At 46.6% G+C, this 17,624-nt stretch overlaps 5 protein-coding genes across 5 annotated transcripts; 2 read left to right on the forward strand and 3 right to left on the reverse strand.

The window, feature by feature from the left end:
* Positions 1 to 499: 499 nt before the first annotated feature.
* N7471_010571 (uncharacterized protein) lies at positions 500 to 1,534 on the reverse strand (the record flags this gene model as incomplete). The annotated part of the gene is made up of 1 exon (XM_057283290.1): positions 500 to 1,534. The coding sequence occupies one exon, from the start codon at positions 1,532 to 1,534 to the stop codon at positions 500 to 502; it is 1,035 nt and encodes a 344-aa protein (XP_057132269.1).
* Positions 1,535 to 5,876: 4,342 nt separating this feature from the next.
* On the forward strand, positions 5,877 to 6,341 carry N7471_010572 (uncharacterized protein; the record flags this gene model as incomplete). Its single annotated transcript, XM_057283291.1, has 2 exons — positions 5,877 to 6,183; positions 6,241 to 6,341. The coding sequence occupies 2 exons, from the start codon at positions 5,877 to 5,879 to the stop codon at positions 6,339 to 6,341; spliced, it is 408 nt and encodes a 135-aa protein (XP_057132270.1).
* A 1,304-nt stretch (positions 6,342 to 7,645) lies between these two features.
* N7471_010573 (transposase) lies at positions 7,646 to 9,245 on the reverse strand (the record flags this gene model as incomplete). Its single annotated transcript, XM_057283292.1, has 3 exons — positions 7,646 to 7,694; positions 7,883 to 8,202; positions 8,265 to 9,245. The coding sequence occupies 3 exons, from the start codon at positions 9,243 to 9,245 to the stop codon at positions 7,646 to 7,648; spliced, it is 1,350 nt and encodes a 449-aa protein (XP_057132271.1).
* A 4,041-nt stretch (positions 9,246 to 13,286) lies between these two features.
* Positions 13,287 to 14,351, reverse strand: N7471_010574 (uncharacterized protein; the record flags this gene model as incomplete). Its single annotated transcript, XM_057283293.1, has 1 exon — positions 13,287 to 14,351. The coding sequence occupies one exon, from the start codon at positions 14,349 to 14,351 to the stop codon at positions 13,287 to 13,289; it is 1,065 nt and encodes a 354-aa protein (XP_057132272.1).
* Positions 14,352 to 15,698: 1,347 nt separating this feature from the next.
* Positions 15,699 to 16,817, forward strand: N7471_010575 (aminoglycoside phosphotransferase family protein; the record flags this gene model as incomplete). Its single annotated transcript, XM_057283294.1, has 2 exons — positions 15,699 to 16,339; positions 16,403 to 16,817. 2 exons carry the CDS (start codon positions 15,699 to 15,701, stop codon positions 16,815 to 16,817), a joined length of 1,056 nt encoding a protein of 351 aa, XP_057132273.1.
* Between the last annotated feature and the right edge of the window lie 807 nt (positions 16,818 to 17,624).

Here is a 17,624-nt window from a genome sequence, read left to right on the forward strand (position 1 = left end):
ATCTGCTCGATACGATCAAAGCGATAGAAAGGTGCATTGTCCATAACTAGAACGGGCTTCGGCTCAGGCCATCTTCCACAATGCCGAAAAGATGATCAATGAAGTGACTTCTATTTCTCCTTCTCAGCCTGCACGATATGGATCTTATTCTCATAAACAATTGCGACCGTTATTCAGCAAGGTCAGATCTCCCCCAACCTCTCCTAAGCCATTATTTTAAATTGGATTGTAGGTCATTTTGCGAAATCTATATGGTCAGTAGGGTACTGGGTGTTTGCCTCAAACTTAGAGAAATCTTGTACTGAACCCACTGCGAAGAATATGTCAGGGTAAAGTAATAATATTCCACAGGGAGGGTAATGGACTATTTTAAATCTGCAATACTTAGCCCATTTAACCTCTCTCTAAGCCGCTGCACCCTGCTGTGATATGGACTGAGGGCCTTCTCGTAGCCTGCCAGTGCTCGCTGGCACATCCCCTCTGCTTCCTTCACCTTCCCCTAATATTTGTAGAGGTCTCCTAAACCATGGAATGCTCCCCAATCCGCAATATTATGGCCTGACCAATTCCCATGACGTGCATAATTCGCGTGTGGAATAAGCCGTTGCTGAAGCTCGGAATAATTTCTGACACTTGCACTAGGGACAGTGTACCCAACAGATACAAGTGCCAGTTCATTGAGCTGGATGGAATTCACACTTTTGTCTTTGCTAGCAAGGTGAATGCACCAGCCTTGTACCACTGGGTGCATAGCATAGTCTCCCTCTTGTTCCTTAATCTCAAGTAGAGAGAACCCGATGAGAGTCTTGATACTGATTTTGAACGCGAGTCCGCTTGATGTAGTACTTTCGAGCCAAATGGGGAGGTTTGAGCTATGATAGCTGCTTTTTATTAGTTCAAACCAGATATCTCGATTATCGAAACGAGCAAGGAACAGTAGCAGTTCCGCTGCGTGCGCGTCCCGCTTCTGAATCTCACGATATGAGATCATCAATGTTTGAAGCATATTGCCTTGCTGATACTGGCGTTCAGGATTCAATTGCAGCTGTAGGTCGGACCAAGATGCCTGGTAATACTGCAAGTACTCAGTGATGCTGGTTCCAGTTTCACGCATAAACGCCCCGGCGATGACGATTGCCAATGGAAGTCCATCTAGACGGCTCGCAAGAGCAACGGTATCTACATATATCAGTATCATAAATAAGATTCGAGTACTGAGTCCCTTAACACCTGCGTTGCTCTCAGGCTCTTTAACTGTATTCTTCACTGATAGATGGATGCATTGTAAGAGTAGTTGGATCGCATCCTTCAAGTTTTGTCTATGGATAGAAATTAAATTTCCCAGCTCCGTCAACCTTTGCAGCCGAGAGGCAATGAGAATAGAGCCATGGCCGGCTCTAGGGAATAATTCAGCAATATCATATGCATCACCAATGGGGCCATTGAAGGAGAAGTATTGGTCGATGTTGTCGAAAATGAGCAGCCAGCGTGAGTTTCCCTCTATTGCTAGCCACTTTAACACACTTTGACACATCTCTAGCTCGTTGCTCCACCTCGTCATTCATTACCTCGTTCGCAAGTGACTGTTTTGGCAATCGGGGCGAGATAGAGCTCAAAGATTGCAATAGCGTGCCTCGGTCCTTTCCACTCAGCCAGAAGATGGCAGTAAAATCATGTTTGTGGTCTCGTGCGAGACAAATCGCTAGTTGTGTCTTTCCGATCCCCCCAAGCCCATGGAGAATTGCAACCTTTCGTGACTGGGAATCCGTGGGCCGTAAATACTGCCAGAGTTGGTCTAGCTCGCCTTGCTGTCCCAAGAAACTTTCAATCACTGGCACAGCCGTCAGGTCTAATGGGATGTCAAAGCGGTGAATTATATATACAAAAGACCATTTAGTGATCTTCTTTGGGAGTTCTCTTCGCTCAAGTTCAGTTTATCGCCTTCATTAAAGAGGATGGAATATCGGGAGCTAAGAGGTCCAACATTGAACATCATCATGGCCAATTTGAAGAGATTCAAGATGCATTCCTATGCTATAATTGAAAATGAACTTCTTGAAGCAGTGACCAGCTTCCGAGATCATCTATTGGCAGGTTTGCTGGATAAGCATTGCCAGGAGAGCCCTCCTTCGGCGGTCCTTCAGAGGGGTAATTTAGCATCATCCAACTCCCAGTATCCTTCCCTGAGGCAAGCCGCATCTACAATAGATTATTCAACGATTGATTTCGGTGTTTTAGGAAATCAGAAAGCCATTATGCAGGCAGTTGAGGGGTCAGAGCCCCGAGCCCCTTATGAACTAGAACGTCCATTCACTAACCTGTTTGCTGCCGCAAAATAGATATTTCCTCAATTCCAAGTACAGCGATCTGACCCCCATATGCGGTGAATACGCTTTTCCAGCCCATAAAGCTATTATATGTCCCCCGTCAGGGGTATTTTGTCCGAGCCTGCAGGGGCGGTTTCGAGGTGTGACCCAACGCAATGACCACTGGGCTACCCAATCCGGGGCAAATCTCTTCGAATTCATCTAACGGAGTTTTTTGGTTTCTAGGAAGGTTCTGGGGAGGTTTGCCTCGATGCGCACGAGCCTGTTTTGGTGAGGAATGTATTAGAGTTCTTGTACAAGGGCAAATACACCGGCAGATCTGGCGATTCCGTTTAAGATTTTACCGACAGCTTACCCTACTTCCATGCGCGAATGTTCACCGAGGCTGTTGACTTGGAGATCAACGTACTCAAAATGGATGCCATGGAACTTATCTTCGTCTCGCTCAGGAACGAGGTCAACCGGCAGTCCATCGCATACCTAATTCATGAAATATACTCAAATAGGGCCAATTATCAAGATATCAAAGAAGCCTTGCTCAGTTTCATACTCGACGAGCTGATTGACTTTCCAAACTGGAACTGGGACTAGATTGTGGATCCGCTTGAATCTTTGTTGGAATTTGGAATGGATATGTGCCTGGCTCTCATGCTTAGAGGTAAACTGGATTCTCTGCGATAATGAAAATGCATGTATCGGTACACAAATTGTGCCTTAGCCCGGGCAGGAAGGATAGAACAAATGTAACATTCTTAGAAATTTGCAACGATATTTTCTCTGATGACCCGGCGGTTGAGGAGAATATAAGCGGATGACTTGTTTGAAGATATAGAGGAAACGATCGAGGTGAAAGGGCGCTAGCTAGGGTTAATGGAGACAGACGGATGAGGCTGGCGTGTATCAGCCAAAATGGACCTGTACTGTTAGCCTGCTACTAGTGAAGGGAGGGGCCTACCAAGTAAAAATGACAGATGAAGCGATGAGTACAGTAGGCCCTAATTACATGGCGACAAGACGACAAGACAAAGTCGACGTACGAGCCGGTCAAGCGATGGCATGTTTACAATCCTGTGAAGGTCACCGGCTTCCAGTGCACCCGACGATCCCAGCTGCCAAAGTCTGTGCGAAAAGCCAAGTTCATCCGGCGCTTCTAACTTGCCCACTAGCTGTGCATCATAAGCGACATAACTCCATTTTCACCTTGTATACATTCAGAGCCAAGTTTTGGCGCCTAGAATACCTCTACCATAGCTCCAGGTTGACCGGAACTAGACGTGCAGAGATGATTGCCTTGAACCGGCCACTGGCATTTTACGGGCTACGGTTATGGCTGGTTAGTCCAGACCCAATACCCACAACAAAGTGCCTGCCAGGCCCAAGACATACCCTCGAGCAGCAATTTAATTCCAAGTTGTATTCGGAAATTGGTACGCAACCTCAAATTCTGCTACAACTTCATCCCTATCAGCGAATGCTCGCACACGCTCAGGTTCAGGAAAGGTCCAGAACGACGGAAAGGAGACATGTTGGGTATTCGGAAGAGGAATAGAGGGCAGGTAATTTGAAACGGTTAAATAACGCTTGACAGTTGAAGTGTCCAACGGTATTCCTAAGCCGATCATTCTACTACTCATTTTATTGATTATAAAGGACCTGGTTATATCGTCTAATTCTGTTCAATACATAATAAGCCCACATGCCTATCGGCTCCAATTATATTCGTTTGAGTAATCCAACATTTTATTGCGCAGGCATTTACGTACAATGAAAAAGTCCCAAAATTGAGTTCTCTAGGTAATCAAATTCACTTTCTTCATACGGCAGTAGCTGAAACGATTTTCCTGAAGTGTCGTTTCTGTGGTTTGTCTATCTAGGAATAATTGGTTTAGTGGATATAATTACAATATAGTGTGACCACCGGGAAATATTGTATTGTGGGGCAGATGTGTTTTTGACATACTCCGTATACATTTCACAATTTTGACCACCTATGGTCGGCCATCAACAAAAGAATCGTCGGAATATCTCCGCAAGAAGCGACCTCAGCCTCCTTCTGGCACTCGATCACTCACACGGTTGAATTTCGTGGGGCAGTAGTTCGTTAGCTGCGCCTAATAGTATCTACTCCGTGGATTGCAATGCCTATGCAAAGAGTAATGCACATCTGGATGCAATTCGAAAACACTTGAAGGAAAACTGGTTTTGAGGGTTGGGATACTATACCTGTAGCATTCTATAAGCGGTAGTTTGTTATACATCATTATTTGCCAATCTGTGGATGTGCTTGGCGTCCTGTAGGCTGTAGCACACAGCTCACGGATGACAAGACAGGGACCATGGCTTGGTTTAATGGGTCACGTTAGAGAGGAGATGGCCTAATTTGGGTTAGGTGGAGCCCTATTCCTATTTTTGCCCTTGGATACCCTAGGGCCGGGGATTGGAGCTGAGTTTGGGTCAGGGATAGTTGATCATGAGACCTATGCTGTGAAAACTTCGTCGACCGACATTGGATTCGCCATCGTCGGTGATTGGGCAAACGGGCCCAAGTAATCCACCTCCGCGTACCTAGCCTCTGGGGGCAATGATCCTCTACGCTTGAAAGTACGGCCGAGTAGACAGATTTCCTTTGCAAACATGTCTCGGCGAGGCGCCTCCAAACCTTCCGGGCGAGCTGAAAGCTAAATATTCAGGGGTTACTATATTAAGATTAATATCTGATTGGTCACAAAGTTGTTGATTCGCCGATATGGAACCCGCGGGCTCATCTAAGATTCCGAGAGGCGGCGCACGATGACGCTGCCTCCTGGGGTTGTTTTTATTCCCAAGTAGACTTTACGCACTAATCATATCTGCGGGCCAAGAAAACTCTTTCTTTGAAAGGAGGCTTCGTGTATCAATGCACTAGAAAGATCTACGGAATAGATGTTTTGTCATCAACCAAATTTGCTTTTTTCATGAAGGTACTTTAATTTCATGTCCTGTGATATCAGAAGCCCAGCGACCTTTCCGTATGCTGGGAATTGGGACATTTCCCACTCGGTTAGATAATAAAAAATCAAAAATGACAATTTGAAAAGGGCGTATTCCTATGTTTCATATTTTGTCTCTTCATATATCTGCCCTGGGCAAAGATCTGTAGAAGCTGGTCGTCCTTCATATTTTATTTCTTCATTGGAAAACTCTGCCCCTCGCTCCGGGCAAAATAAATGTACGTTTTGCCACTGGCTATAAATTTTAGGATGATATTAACATACCCAGGTCTGCCATGGGTAGAGATCTCTTTTTCGCCCCTCACAAAGAGCAGTTGCCAGTCCGTGGGCCCCCAGGAGCCGAATGGGACTGGTTTACTCAGACAAGGGATTTGGGGAAACTCGAGCAGTCAATCGGTCATGAGAAAAATGCCAGGCAATCCTCCACCAGTATCAGGAAATGATACAGGCTAAGAGAAGCTTTTTCCTCCTTGATTCTGATGCTTTGACGAGCACTGTGATGGCCAACATTGTCATAGGCTGCTCTATTAAGGGGCAAGATGACTTACAGGAACCAAAAATGGGACCCATTTTTGTCAAGACCAATGGAGACAACCCTAACTCCCCCTCCCCGGACTGGACAAAAGTCATAGCGGGATCCCAGGCTGGCTCGTTCTCGCGAGCCAGCGGTTATGGAACTGATGATTTTTATATGGGTTACCTTGGCGATTACTTGGGGAAGGTCAGCGAGAAGGAGCTGAACTGTCTTAACCGTTCAGGGGGTTTCAGGGAAGTCTTCCCAAAGCCTTCGGAATGGGAGGATAAACTCAAAGCGCGAGAAGTAAGGCTGGCTGAGATACAGCGCTTTATCAACTTCAGAAAGAAAGGTCAGCGAGACTTAATGTCCATCTTTTCATGAACCTTGAATATTGACAAGTCGAAAGATCCTCAGGAAGAAGACTCGATTCTCAAGAAAGCGGACGATCTCTACAAGCTCCTAAAATTTGATACAGATGGTATTCGAGCGGAAGTGCAAAAGAAATGAGTCATAATAGTGGTGAAGCTCCGATGTCGTATCGCAGGCCGTTCATTTGCGCTAGTACTGAGGGAAACCAACCATGAGGCGATTGATTGATTCAACTAATAGACCACTGTTGGGAGGGTCTATATCTATACAGGAGAATTCGAAAACAGTTCACCCTTGGGGCACTCACGCTTTGTTTCTCAGCCCGTAATAGAAACGGGGCTTAGCATAACTTGGCCAACTTGTAAAAGAATCTTGTCTATGGGGGGAGGTGACAAAATACCGCTTGTCCCAGAAGGGACTAAGCCCGTTTCGAGTAGGAGCCGAGAAACAAAGTGTGTGCCCTCGAGGGTTAAATTGTGGGGATTAGTAGAGGGACACCCCCCACCTGTAATGGGACACCCCTTTCAGTAATGGGACACCCTCTGCCTGCAAATTCTGGCATCTATCTTTTCTGCCGAATATTCTGTCACTTCATACTAATTCTGCAGCTTTGAATTCTGGTTTACATAGTAAAAGAAGCATAATTTTAGTAAGAAAAAAGGGATTTATTTTACAGAATGATTTGCATAACAGCATACATTTCTCACTACTAGTAATACTCGAAGTCTGCATCTCTGCTTCTGCCTGCGCCTCGCCGCCTTGAGCTCCGTATCGTCGCACTTTCATCATCATCTCCATCTCCATCTCCATCTACAATACGAGTAGCGCCCCGAACAGCGCCCTGCCCCCGGCCCGGGCCCCTCCCTCGCCCTCGCCCTCGCCCTCGCCCTCTCCCCCGAGGCTCCTCCCACGAAGAAGGATCTCGGTGCACAGAACGCTCGTGAGCTGATAAAGGGGGCTGAGTCAACGGATTAGGAGACGAGCGGGGGTTCTGCGTGCTAGGCTGCGTGCTAGGCAAATTCTTAGCGCCTCGGGGGCGCCCTCGTCGGCATGTACGGAGGGGGTCTTGTATAAGAAGCAATGGATCGATAGGAGGAGCATCGACGCTATATAAATGCCAATGCTGATGGAACAGCTCTGGTTCGAGGCATCTATCTTCCTCTTCGTACTGCTGTAGTATATGGATGCAGGGAAATCCAGCTGTTTCCTTCGAATTGCAGGTACAACGTGGAGGAATTGGCCGCGTATCATCCCCTTGATACCGTGCGTGGAGCTCCTTTGTAAGCTGAATTGCTCGTATAGAGATCCGAGTATAAAGCAGCCGATAAAGCTTAGGAATATTGCCAGTTGGCCGACGGATTTTCTGGGCCTCGATGCTATGCTGTATCTTATCGAATTGGAGCGCTACAGACCGGGTAAAACTGCGGAGCACTACCAGTAAATCATTGGTAGAGACCTGGAGATCCTGTTTGAGCAGCCAATGCGCACCCTCTGTACGAGAAGTAGCAATCTCATGAAGATGAAGGTATCGCGAGGTATAGCAATGAAGAAACCGCCGGGGACAGTTATCAAGCCATTCCTTCTGTATATAATCCAACAATGGCGCAAAAAGGGGGTCTATATATCGCTCTTTGAAATTGGCCCACTGCTGGTCCCTTTCCTCGAGTGTAATCGCGTACACAATGCGGTTCCAGCGCTGTAGCATCTTCTTCCACCCCGCTTCGGCCTTCTTACGGTCTTCGTTGCGCTCGGCGGCGGTAAGTTTGCGGGAGGTATTAGCCTGGGCTTCGCGGCGGGCTTGTGCTACCTGATCAGCGAGTATTGGGCGGGCCTTCTTGAGGATATTCATATTGATATGCCAAATGCAGAGCATATGCTTAGTGCTGGGAAAAACGACCTCAATTGCCTTGATAAGCGCCTCTTCTTTATCGGTAAGGATCGTACTGGGAGGGGCGAGAGCGAGGGATTCGTATGCTTCGGCTAGGCAGGTAAGCATTACCTAAAGTATATAGTATAATATGTTAGAAAATTAATCGATTAGGTGTCTTGGGGGTATTATACCTCATATGAATCATCCTTCTCATCTCTCATAAATGCAAATGCAAGGTGGAAGGTTGAACCAGTAGCCGCAAAGCCTACAATATCAAGCAAAGGGAGCCCATATCGATTGGTCTTATATGTGCAGTCCATTGAAATAACCCAGGGGTTCTTTCGAAGCATCGCAATGCTAGATTTATGCATACAAAATAGCGCAGAAACATGAGATTGATCATCAAGTTCATACTTGAAAATCCAGCCCCCATCCTTAGGAAGCTCTATCAATAGTGCTTGAAGCGGCGTACGCCCAGCAAGAAATAGCTGGCTTAGCTTCTTCCGTGCGTTGTAGATATCCTGGGGAATGAGCACACTTTCTGGATCCGTTTCACGTATCTCAGTAAGAATCTGGCGCGTTGTATGTCCTTGCCGAAGCCCATTTTCTACCTGATCGCTCTTATGGGTAAGATCGAGCTTCCGTTGTGCAGTGTGGGTTGATGCCGGCGATGGTTGATGGTTATGCTTCGACTTCGAATCGTCAATTGTTAGATGCCAAAGGTTAGTTTGGAGATCTAGCCGAAGCACAACCATAAAGGGGCATCCGAGTGCAAGGGTTGTTGTACGGCGCTTTTTGACCGTTTCTTCATACTTGACTGCGCGCCCACGATCACAGCAAAGGTAGACCGTTTTCTTCACGCCATTCTTAGTATATTTAGAACGCCGAATCGTCACCGCATAGCCATATGGGCGCGCAAACGTATTGACTACCTCGGCCCCTTCCTCTGGTGTATTGAATTGCTGGTTTAACGGAGGTAGCGGAAGCTGTATGTACCCCGGGGCGTTCGGTGTAGGTATTGGCTTGGGGCTTCGCTGGGTACTCGGTTCGGGGCTTTGCTGGGTGCTCAGTTCGGGGCTTGGTACCGGCTCAGAGGTAATTATTGGCTGAGAATCTAGGATAAGCTCCACATCAGAATCCGACATCAGGTATGTTAGGCCTAATGAGGCCATATTGATGATATTAAGTGCGTAAAATGCGATGAAAAATGAGCAGAGAAATGACTTGAGATTTAGAATGAGGATTTCGAAAGTGCGAGCCATAATTAAGAAACAAACTGGACTTCTTAGCTATAATTGAAATTTTCGCTCCACCTGCTAGGTGACTTATTTTTACTAGGAGTTTATATAGTAAATACAGGTACCGCCAGAGGACTTTAAGAATCTACAAAAGTTGATAGAAAAGCGGTGATAAGAGCGGTGAATAGATGCCAGAATTTGCAGGCAGGGGGTGTCCCATTACTGAAAGGGGTGTCCCATTACAGGTGGGGGTGTCCCTCTACTAATCCCCTAAATTGTTTTCGAATTCTACTTTCCTTACACACCGGTAAAGGATCTACGCCCAATGGGGGAAGGAATAGAACGAATATAGAACAGGTAGCCACCTTCGGCGGATCGATCACTCACTACCGGCCAAATACACGAGGCGGCTCTACGGAGTGCTCCCCAGGAGTGGAGCCTAGCTGCTGACACAAATGCGAACGGGGCACTGTTGGCTAGCCACATAGGCAAAGTGTTCCGTTTCCGCTGTGACGAATTTGTGTTTGCAGCGAGCGAGAGAGCGTCACTCATGTATTGTTGGACTGTCCAGATTTGAGAGACTTGCGAAGGTAGGCGACTCGTTCAGTAGCATGTCGACCTTGCTAGGAGGTCCCGAAGAAGGAGGAAAGGGTAAGCCTGATAATGCCTCGCGTGTCAGACGGTGGACGCCGTCTTGGATTTTGCGGAGGCATCCCAACGGTTTCGAAGTCGCGCCCCATAAGGGCAGCAAAAACAGCCGGCAACTAGGCCACTTAGAGCCTCGGCGAGGCTCTAAGTTCGTCTAAGAAGTGGTAAAACCTGCCTGTACATATATGGTTATATATAGTTGTGGTAGCCTGCGTATCGCTTTTATAGTTGGATTCTGAAACACAACCCACTAGGCTGGGTACGGATTCGTATTTTAGTCTAGTGGTCAAATCAACTTTTATTTGCGAGGGTTTTGGGTAAATGACGTCGTCCATCTATCCTACTGTCCTTACACAACTGCCAGAGAAATCATATGCCATAATGTTTCAAAGGTCCGTGTATTGGGTCCATTTTATTAAGTTTTAGCACTGCTTATTGTGATAGGGCGCGTTCCTTATTGGTCTCAATTAGTTAAGTCAATTTTGACTCTAATTGATTACACATATACGACGGTGAAGCAACTGTAAGAAGGCAATGATAGTCTTGACCTTGGCTTGCACTGTATTCATTAAGAGACCGTACTATTCTGGCAAGAGATTGTAATTTAGGCTGGATAGTGTGTAGCTTACAGGGCGGATAACCCGAAGAAGAGCATTCGTATCAGCAGAATTGCGCTTGTGACGTCTCACCCGATGAGTTTTGTCCAGTGCCTCTGGGTATTAGCTTATGTGCTTACCTAGAGTCTCAAGGAAGTTCCGACGGACCTCTAGGGTGAACACAGTGGGGGAGTTTTCCTCTTGAATAGAAGGTGGTTCATCAACTTTAAGCTTGCCATCATGGTCAACGTAAACCCTGGCAAATTAATCATAAAGAGGAAAGAATGATGAGCGGGAGTTGGTCATCATTGGCTAAACCGGATGTCGTAAGAGACATCCCAGACTTCTTTTGGGAGAAAACATACAGCAACACGGCCCCATCCTGGGGGTCCTTCAGGAGCGGAAGCGAATATCTTCATGGTTCCAGAGTGGATCTCTTCATGGTTCCGGAGTTAGTACTAATGCTACGAAGTTACAGTCGGCCAACTACTTAACATCTCCAACTAACAGATAGGAACAAGCCATAAAAGTTTGCGGAAGCGATCCTAATTCAACGCCGTTCAAAACGTGCTTTTTTGTCAGGCCTACCTACGGTGCCTTAGTTGCCTTATAAACCGAGCTGTGATGACTTTTAAACATCCGAATCAGGAAATAGAACTGTTAATCACTCGATCCCAGCCAATCTTATCATCAGCATGAGTGATGAAAAAAGCTTTATGTTCTTCGTCCGTCAGAGTGAGAGCTGCATGTTGCAGGGGCAACGCGTCACGAAGCTTTTCAATTTTCAGTTTCTCTACCTCAGTGAAATATTTTAGTATAGGATTCAAGATTGTACATCAACCAGCTTGTTCTGTATTGAGACTTGGGACAATGGTAGGAGAAACTTCACCTTCAATTTATAGACTTTACCCCTTATGGCCTCACTGATCCTGCAAATGGCTAAGAGCACTTTCACTGGTTCAGCACTCTGGATGATTTCGGAGCAAGCACTGTTAAGCGATACGCCGAGTAATAAGGTTTGAACAGCAATCACCAATAGCCAACGAACGGCTTGGAGCGCTTTTTCTGATTCAAGCCGTCCGGCGCATATTGTGCTAACGCACAAGGGTAATAAAAATAGATACAAGAGCAATTTTAGTTCCAATTACTTCGCCTAAGCTTTCGCATCCAACACGTTAATGCTTTATGTTGAAGGACGTCCATTTGTCTCCCCTCGATTTTCTTTTGATACTTCACGTTAGCTTATACAATTCTATCTCTCGTTACCTTTTTGTCCCTTACCCACAGAAGAATAGGCGGTTCGTGAGAGGCTCCATCGGGTCTGGTGGAGGTCAATTCGGGGGATCCCTCACGAACTGTGAATTAATGGCCCAGATGATGGTCTTGAGATGGTCTGGAACGCGACTTTAGCATATAACCAATGACGAGAATTCCAGTTTCTTCAATCAGAAGCGCAAGAAAGCTCTGACCGTGCTCCGGTCGCACGGAGTTGTCCACAACGACAGTGAGTCGGAGTGAGGTGTTGCCAATTTCGGTCTAGTGGTACTCTCAACAAGAGTAAGAGATACCCCTAACCATATCCGGCCACTTTCGTCGACAAGGCTGTAAATCGGCGGGACAGCCAGTAGGGTTACGAGTAGTCTTGAGCTTCTCCAAGGTGGAGCAAGGAGTAGAGGAGTTGGGAACCAATCACTCATTGGCTCCTCTGATGGTTACTCCCCCACTTTTGTTTTTAAACGGTACTTCGTGCATGATTCCCCAGCTCGCCGTCAATTGCTCCTTGAAAAGTAATTGTACCGATTTGATGATATCCTTCTACCACGCCGTTGGTTATCACAGTACGACTACCTGAGAGTTACCAGTAACAGTAATAATATTATGCGGCTTCTCAGTCTTTATTGTCACGAGAATGAATGTGCTGGGAAGGCGAAGACAGTCTCACAATGGAGTTGGCGCCATGGCTTCGCCCAGATATTCACAGATCATGGAGTATAAGACTGTCGATTTGAAATGAGACTAAAATGTGCGCAAATGAAAAAGAAAAGAAGAAAGAAGAAGCAAGCTGAAGGACTTCCGTGTACGGCGAAGATAACTGTAGTCCACCTGGTGTCCATCGCCGCTAGCCAATGCGGTGCGCAACCGATGTTATATTCTTGATCTAACCTTAGTAAGCAATCAACCCAGCCAATCATCTGGAGCAACTACATCTTGTCCATTGAGGGCCATCGATTCCAGACGTCGAAGCTGTGAGTTGCGAACAGTAGCAGGTTCTTGGTGTGTATTCGCTTTTGAGAGGTAGTATGAACATATCTCACGACGCGCATCCTTCGTCAACTTGTCATATTTGATAATAAGATGGATTCTGCTTAGAACCGCATCATCAAAGTCAGTTATAGTTACATTAAAACGATTACACTCAACCCCGCTTATGTGGCCGACTTCTATTCTCTTATAAGCCTCCCTTGGAATTTCCTTTTTTATAAAACGTGACTTGAAAAAAAACACGGATTCCTGAAGCTTAGGTATGTAAACTACTTTCCAACCAGAATCTGCGTACTAATTCCAAAGTCGGTCAGGTTTCCCATCCACTGTTTTTGAAGAGGATTCGGGCTATTGCAGTTGGATTGGCGGTGCGGGTTTGCTGGAGAATTTTTCATGCCTTTGGTATTCTCTGACGGTCCCACTTGGTTCTAAGTTATTTCTCACCCCTAAAAAGAAGGTAATGCTCCTTCTAAACTGCTTCTCCCGCCCGCTTGGCTGCTTCTTGAGAATCATTGATCTGGTATGTTCTCGTGTATCGAAGTGCGAGTATTTTTCTTAAGTTGACAAAAACCTCTCCATACAGAGCACCCGCCTTGATCGCCTTAAGAGACAATGCAATGGCCTCATCGAGGTCATCTATCGACTTTTTTTCTTCGTATAGAAGTCCGAGCTTGGTCGCGAGCTCGTGGAAGCAGTCCCCAAGCGAAGGATGGTTAGGATCGACGGCCTTCATCGCGTTTATTGCGTCGCGAGCTAGGGCAATCGCTTCCTGGAGGTTAGATGGCTCTCCAATATCTCCATATCGGATTTCCAAGGCAATTCCGAGGTCGCGTAGGCACTCTGCCCGAAATTGAGGTTTATCACAAGTAGCCTTAAGAGCACTTCGATATAGCGAAATCGCCCTATCGAGCTCGTCTGTCCCTGCCGATGCGAACTCGTGTCGTATTTTGAATTTGCGAGCGAGGTCGACCAAGCGCCCTGCAAGATGAAATGAGTCTTCAGGGGTGGCCGTAACCGCTTGGAAAGAGAACTGAATTCCCTCGTCGAGATCGGCGATCTTTCCTCTAGTAGAAAAAAACAATGTTTCAAGCCTTCTCCCGAGGTCGTTCCAGCGCTCTGCAATGCTATGGTTGTCATTATGTGTGGCCAGGATTGCAGTACGAGTGAGTGCAATCGCACTATCAAGGTCATCAAGGTCAGGTAAAAGTCCTGTAGATCCGTATCGACAGTCGAGCAGTTCCGCCAGACTATCTAGGCGCGCTGGATAGTCGGGATGATCATGAGCAGTATTCTGAGCCATAACCCGATAACACTCGATCGCTGCGTTGAGAAAATTGGCGTTTTTTGTTTGCAGCCATCGATCATATAGCTGATTCCCGAGGTTGTCTAAGAGCGCGGGAAGATCAGGATGACCATCAACAGTGGCCCGAACCGCTAGATAGTCGAGCCGAATTGCTTTGTCGATATAACCCGTCGGGTTTGTAGGTTGATCTTGAGTATGGGAACTGCGTGCGGGAAGCTGATCATTGCTCATTTTGCGATGTGGGTTTCGGGCTGGGTATTATATACAGGTAAGCCGATGAATGGGAGTGTCCGAAGAAGGTACTTACAATGACAAGTCTTAGCTTCTAAGAAGTTTCCTAGTGTTGATAACAGCAAATATGAGAGATGCGCAGGCTCTGCAGGAAGTCGGGGTCGGAATCACGGAGTTTGTGAGCAACGACACTGAAGGATTCTCGAGTATCTTGAAAAAGAGCTGAGCTATTCCAATGTGAGATTCGACACTTTTATAGTCCACCCCCTATCCCGAAAAAGGCGAGGTGCGAGGTGCGAGGTGCGAGGTGCGAGGTAAAAGGTAAAAGGTAAAAGGTAAAAGGTAAAAGGTAAAAGGTACGAAGTATGAGATATAAATGCGCAGAACACCCATTAGGCAAATTAATACAATTAAATGGGGCCATTACGTAGCCTTTTGGATAGGCTTCCGCAGAACCCATTTGGGTCGAACCCTTCGACCCAAAACCCAACCCAGACTGGGTTAGGTCTGGGTGGGTATGGGTTTTACTGGGTCGTGCGGAAGACTACTTTGGATCATGTCGTCTAGTAATATAAGCCCGCCCCCGACAGGGTAGCACAGCGGTAGGTCATTGGCGCAATCAACCGATTAGTCTCGATAGACCGATTAGGGCTCCGTAGACGGCATACTGTCTATTTTAGGGTATGCGGTATACGTTTTAAGCTATACCCTAAATAGACAGTACGCTGTCTACGGAGCTAGACCGGTCTGTCGAGGCCACTAGTGGGTGAATACCCACATAGTTTTGCAGAGCAGTCTCAGCCAGGACCGCCGTTTTGGGTCTACTTTTCCTTTAGGCACATAGATATAGTTTTCTGAATATTATAAAAGTGCTCGAGGCATGCTCATGTGACGGTCCACTCAAACTCGGAGAACAAGCATCCAATTCAAAGATCTCGGTCCTTGACTAATGTTTGACACATGATCACAGCCAGCTTTTTGTTTTTCAAATGTGTAGTTGACCATTCAAGCGATTTATGTTTTTCTTTCGCGCAAATAAACCTTGCCTTCGACAAATACAACGTCAGGAAGCTCAATAATTTCACAATCCGTTTTGTCGTCCGGTTTCATGGAGATGGCTTGGGGTTGGTTTGCTGGCAATTGAAGTGTGAGAAAGGCAATAGAGATGGCGGCTCGCTTGTGGTGGCGGCTCGCATGTGAAATACGTTAAGCAGTATGATTATATAAGCCATATTTAAGGGACCCACTCCCACTGCTGCCCATGTACCTTATTCTTTTACTTCCCTCTCTTCCTGCCATTTCACATTGTTAAACACAACGGTCAGTTTCATTTCCAGAAGTTCCAATATGGCAGGCTCGCTTGATCTGCTCTCTGAAGCTAGCCGCCTTCGCCTGGGAGTTCCATGCTCACTTGCTGACGAACATCCTTGCCACGGCGGCTCACACCGCGTATTCGAAGTTGTCTTTGAAGACTCCGTACGATGGGCTGCCCGAGTCAATACCGATTCCAATAATTGGAAAAACGAACTGCGAGCCGTTAGACAATTCCAGCATGTTAAACAGCAACGCGCAGAGATCAAAGCGCCAAACCTTTTTGTGGAAGCAGAACACCCTGTGCTGTACTCAGAATGGGTCAGTGGCAAGCCGCTAGCGATCTGGAATTTTCAAATCCCTCTAGTTAAACGTCAAAGGCTTCTGGATGACCTCGCAGAATTTCTGTTGCAACTATGGACTACTCCTGTTCCTTCCGCCTTTGTTGCAGAGAAAAATTGTCTATACTCAGTCTGGCTCACGAAAAGCCTGGACCGAGGTCTTCGACGAACCCTCAATGGCACTGCTAGATGGGGCAATGCTATTGACTATCTGATCATGCGGTCGATGATCCCAAATTATGCTGCTGAGTTTGATAAATACACTGGCATCGGCTTTACTCATGGGGATCTGAATGCGCACAATATCATGAAAAGCGACGACTTTCACTTGACAGGGTAGGCGAAAAAAGTCGCTTCTCTACTGTATAACCTCGTTCTAACAGACGGAATCAAACATAGGGTCATTGACTGGGATTGGATGTCTGTGGCACCGCTGCCAGCCATTATTCACCACCCTTGGTTCATAGCCGACATTCCTGGATGGAATAATGATGGTGTGGCAGAAGGCGAAAGCTTCACAGAAGACCGTCTTTACCTTGAGGATTCTATCAAGAAGAAAGAGCTTCCACAGCACCCGCCACTTATGTTGTCAACGTTGCTGAATGACTCTGGAAAGAGACTGTTTTTCCAGTCAGCCTTCCACTTCAAAGACGTCCATGAGAGTTTTGTCAAGACGCACTGTCCACGGACAGAAAAGAACATCAGGGCTGCGAGGTCACAGTTAGATACTGTACTTCGTTTGTATCCTGAGTTGGGAGATACAGAGTATGTACAGAAAGTCAAGAACCTACTAGAGAGAAGCGACGAAAAATGACGTCGGTAAAAGGAAGACCCTCTTTCAAATTAAAATGGTTCCCACTGGGACTTGGAAATGCTTCTCAGATTTAGACATGACAAAATATTACACAAATTGCCTGACCCTTCGGACTAAGCTAGCTCTTCTCTTACGTCTCTGAGCTTCATCAAAAAACCGATGGCATTTTCTACGTGTCCGCTAAAGATAGCCGCTGCTTCCTGAGTGTCGTGCACCAGTACAAAGCATATTCGCCCCGATCCCTTGGTGCTGAAAACCCGGAACGCGTCATCCGAGCAAGTACATTTCGTCCAAGACACGAAGCAGTTCCGGCGCATTTGTAAGAATCGGAAATTGTAGGTTACCAAATACATTTCCCAGTTGAAGCCGCCAGCGAGTCCTGCTGATAAAAATACGTTGTAATTTATGTGAGCATAGATGGGGGACAAGTGAGGAACAAGTTGAAGTCTAGTCCTGCCATTTGAGTGGGGTGTAGTTTTTCTTAGGGGCCGCCCCTAAGGTTAATTGGCTGGCCTCTCTAACCTGGCGCAGAATATTTGAATAGCTCACCCAATCAAGGTCAAATCATCAATGACGCGGTATCACGCAGATTGCAGAACATGGATCGTAGGCCACTGGCTGTATCTTCCTATCGCGCTCGCCGACGGTCTACAATGCGGATCCGCTGTAGCCTTCAGCTCATTCATTCGCTGGTTGTCTGCATGATTATGAGCGAGTTTATGCAGTCGCAGGCCATCCTTAACCTCGTGACGAGGCAGCGCTTTCTTCTCGCCACTGAAAAATACCATCTTTTGGTGACTTCAAAGA

Source organism: Penicillium samsonianum, assembly GCF_028829775.1.
Source record: "Penicillium samsonianum strain IBT 33392 chromosome Unknown utg000006l_segment0_segment0, whole genome shotgun sequence".
Taxonomy (NCBI): Eukaryota; Fungi; Ascomycota; class Eurotiomycetes; order Eurotiales; family Aspergillaceae; genus Penicillium; species Penicillium samsonianum.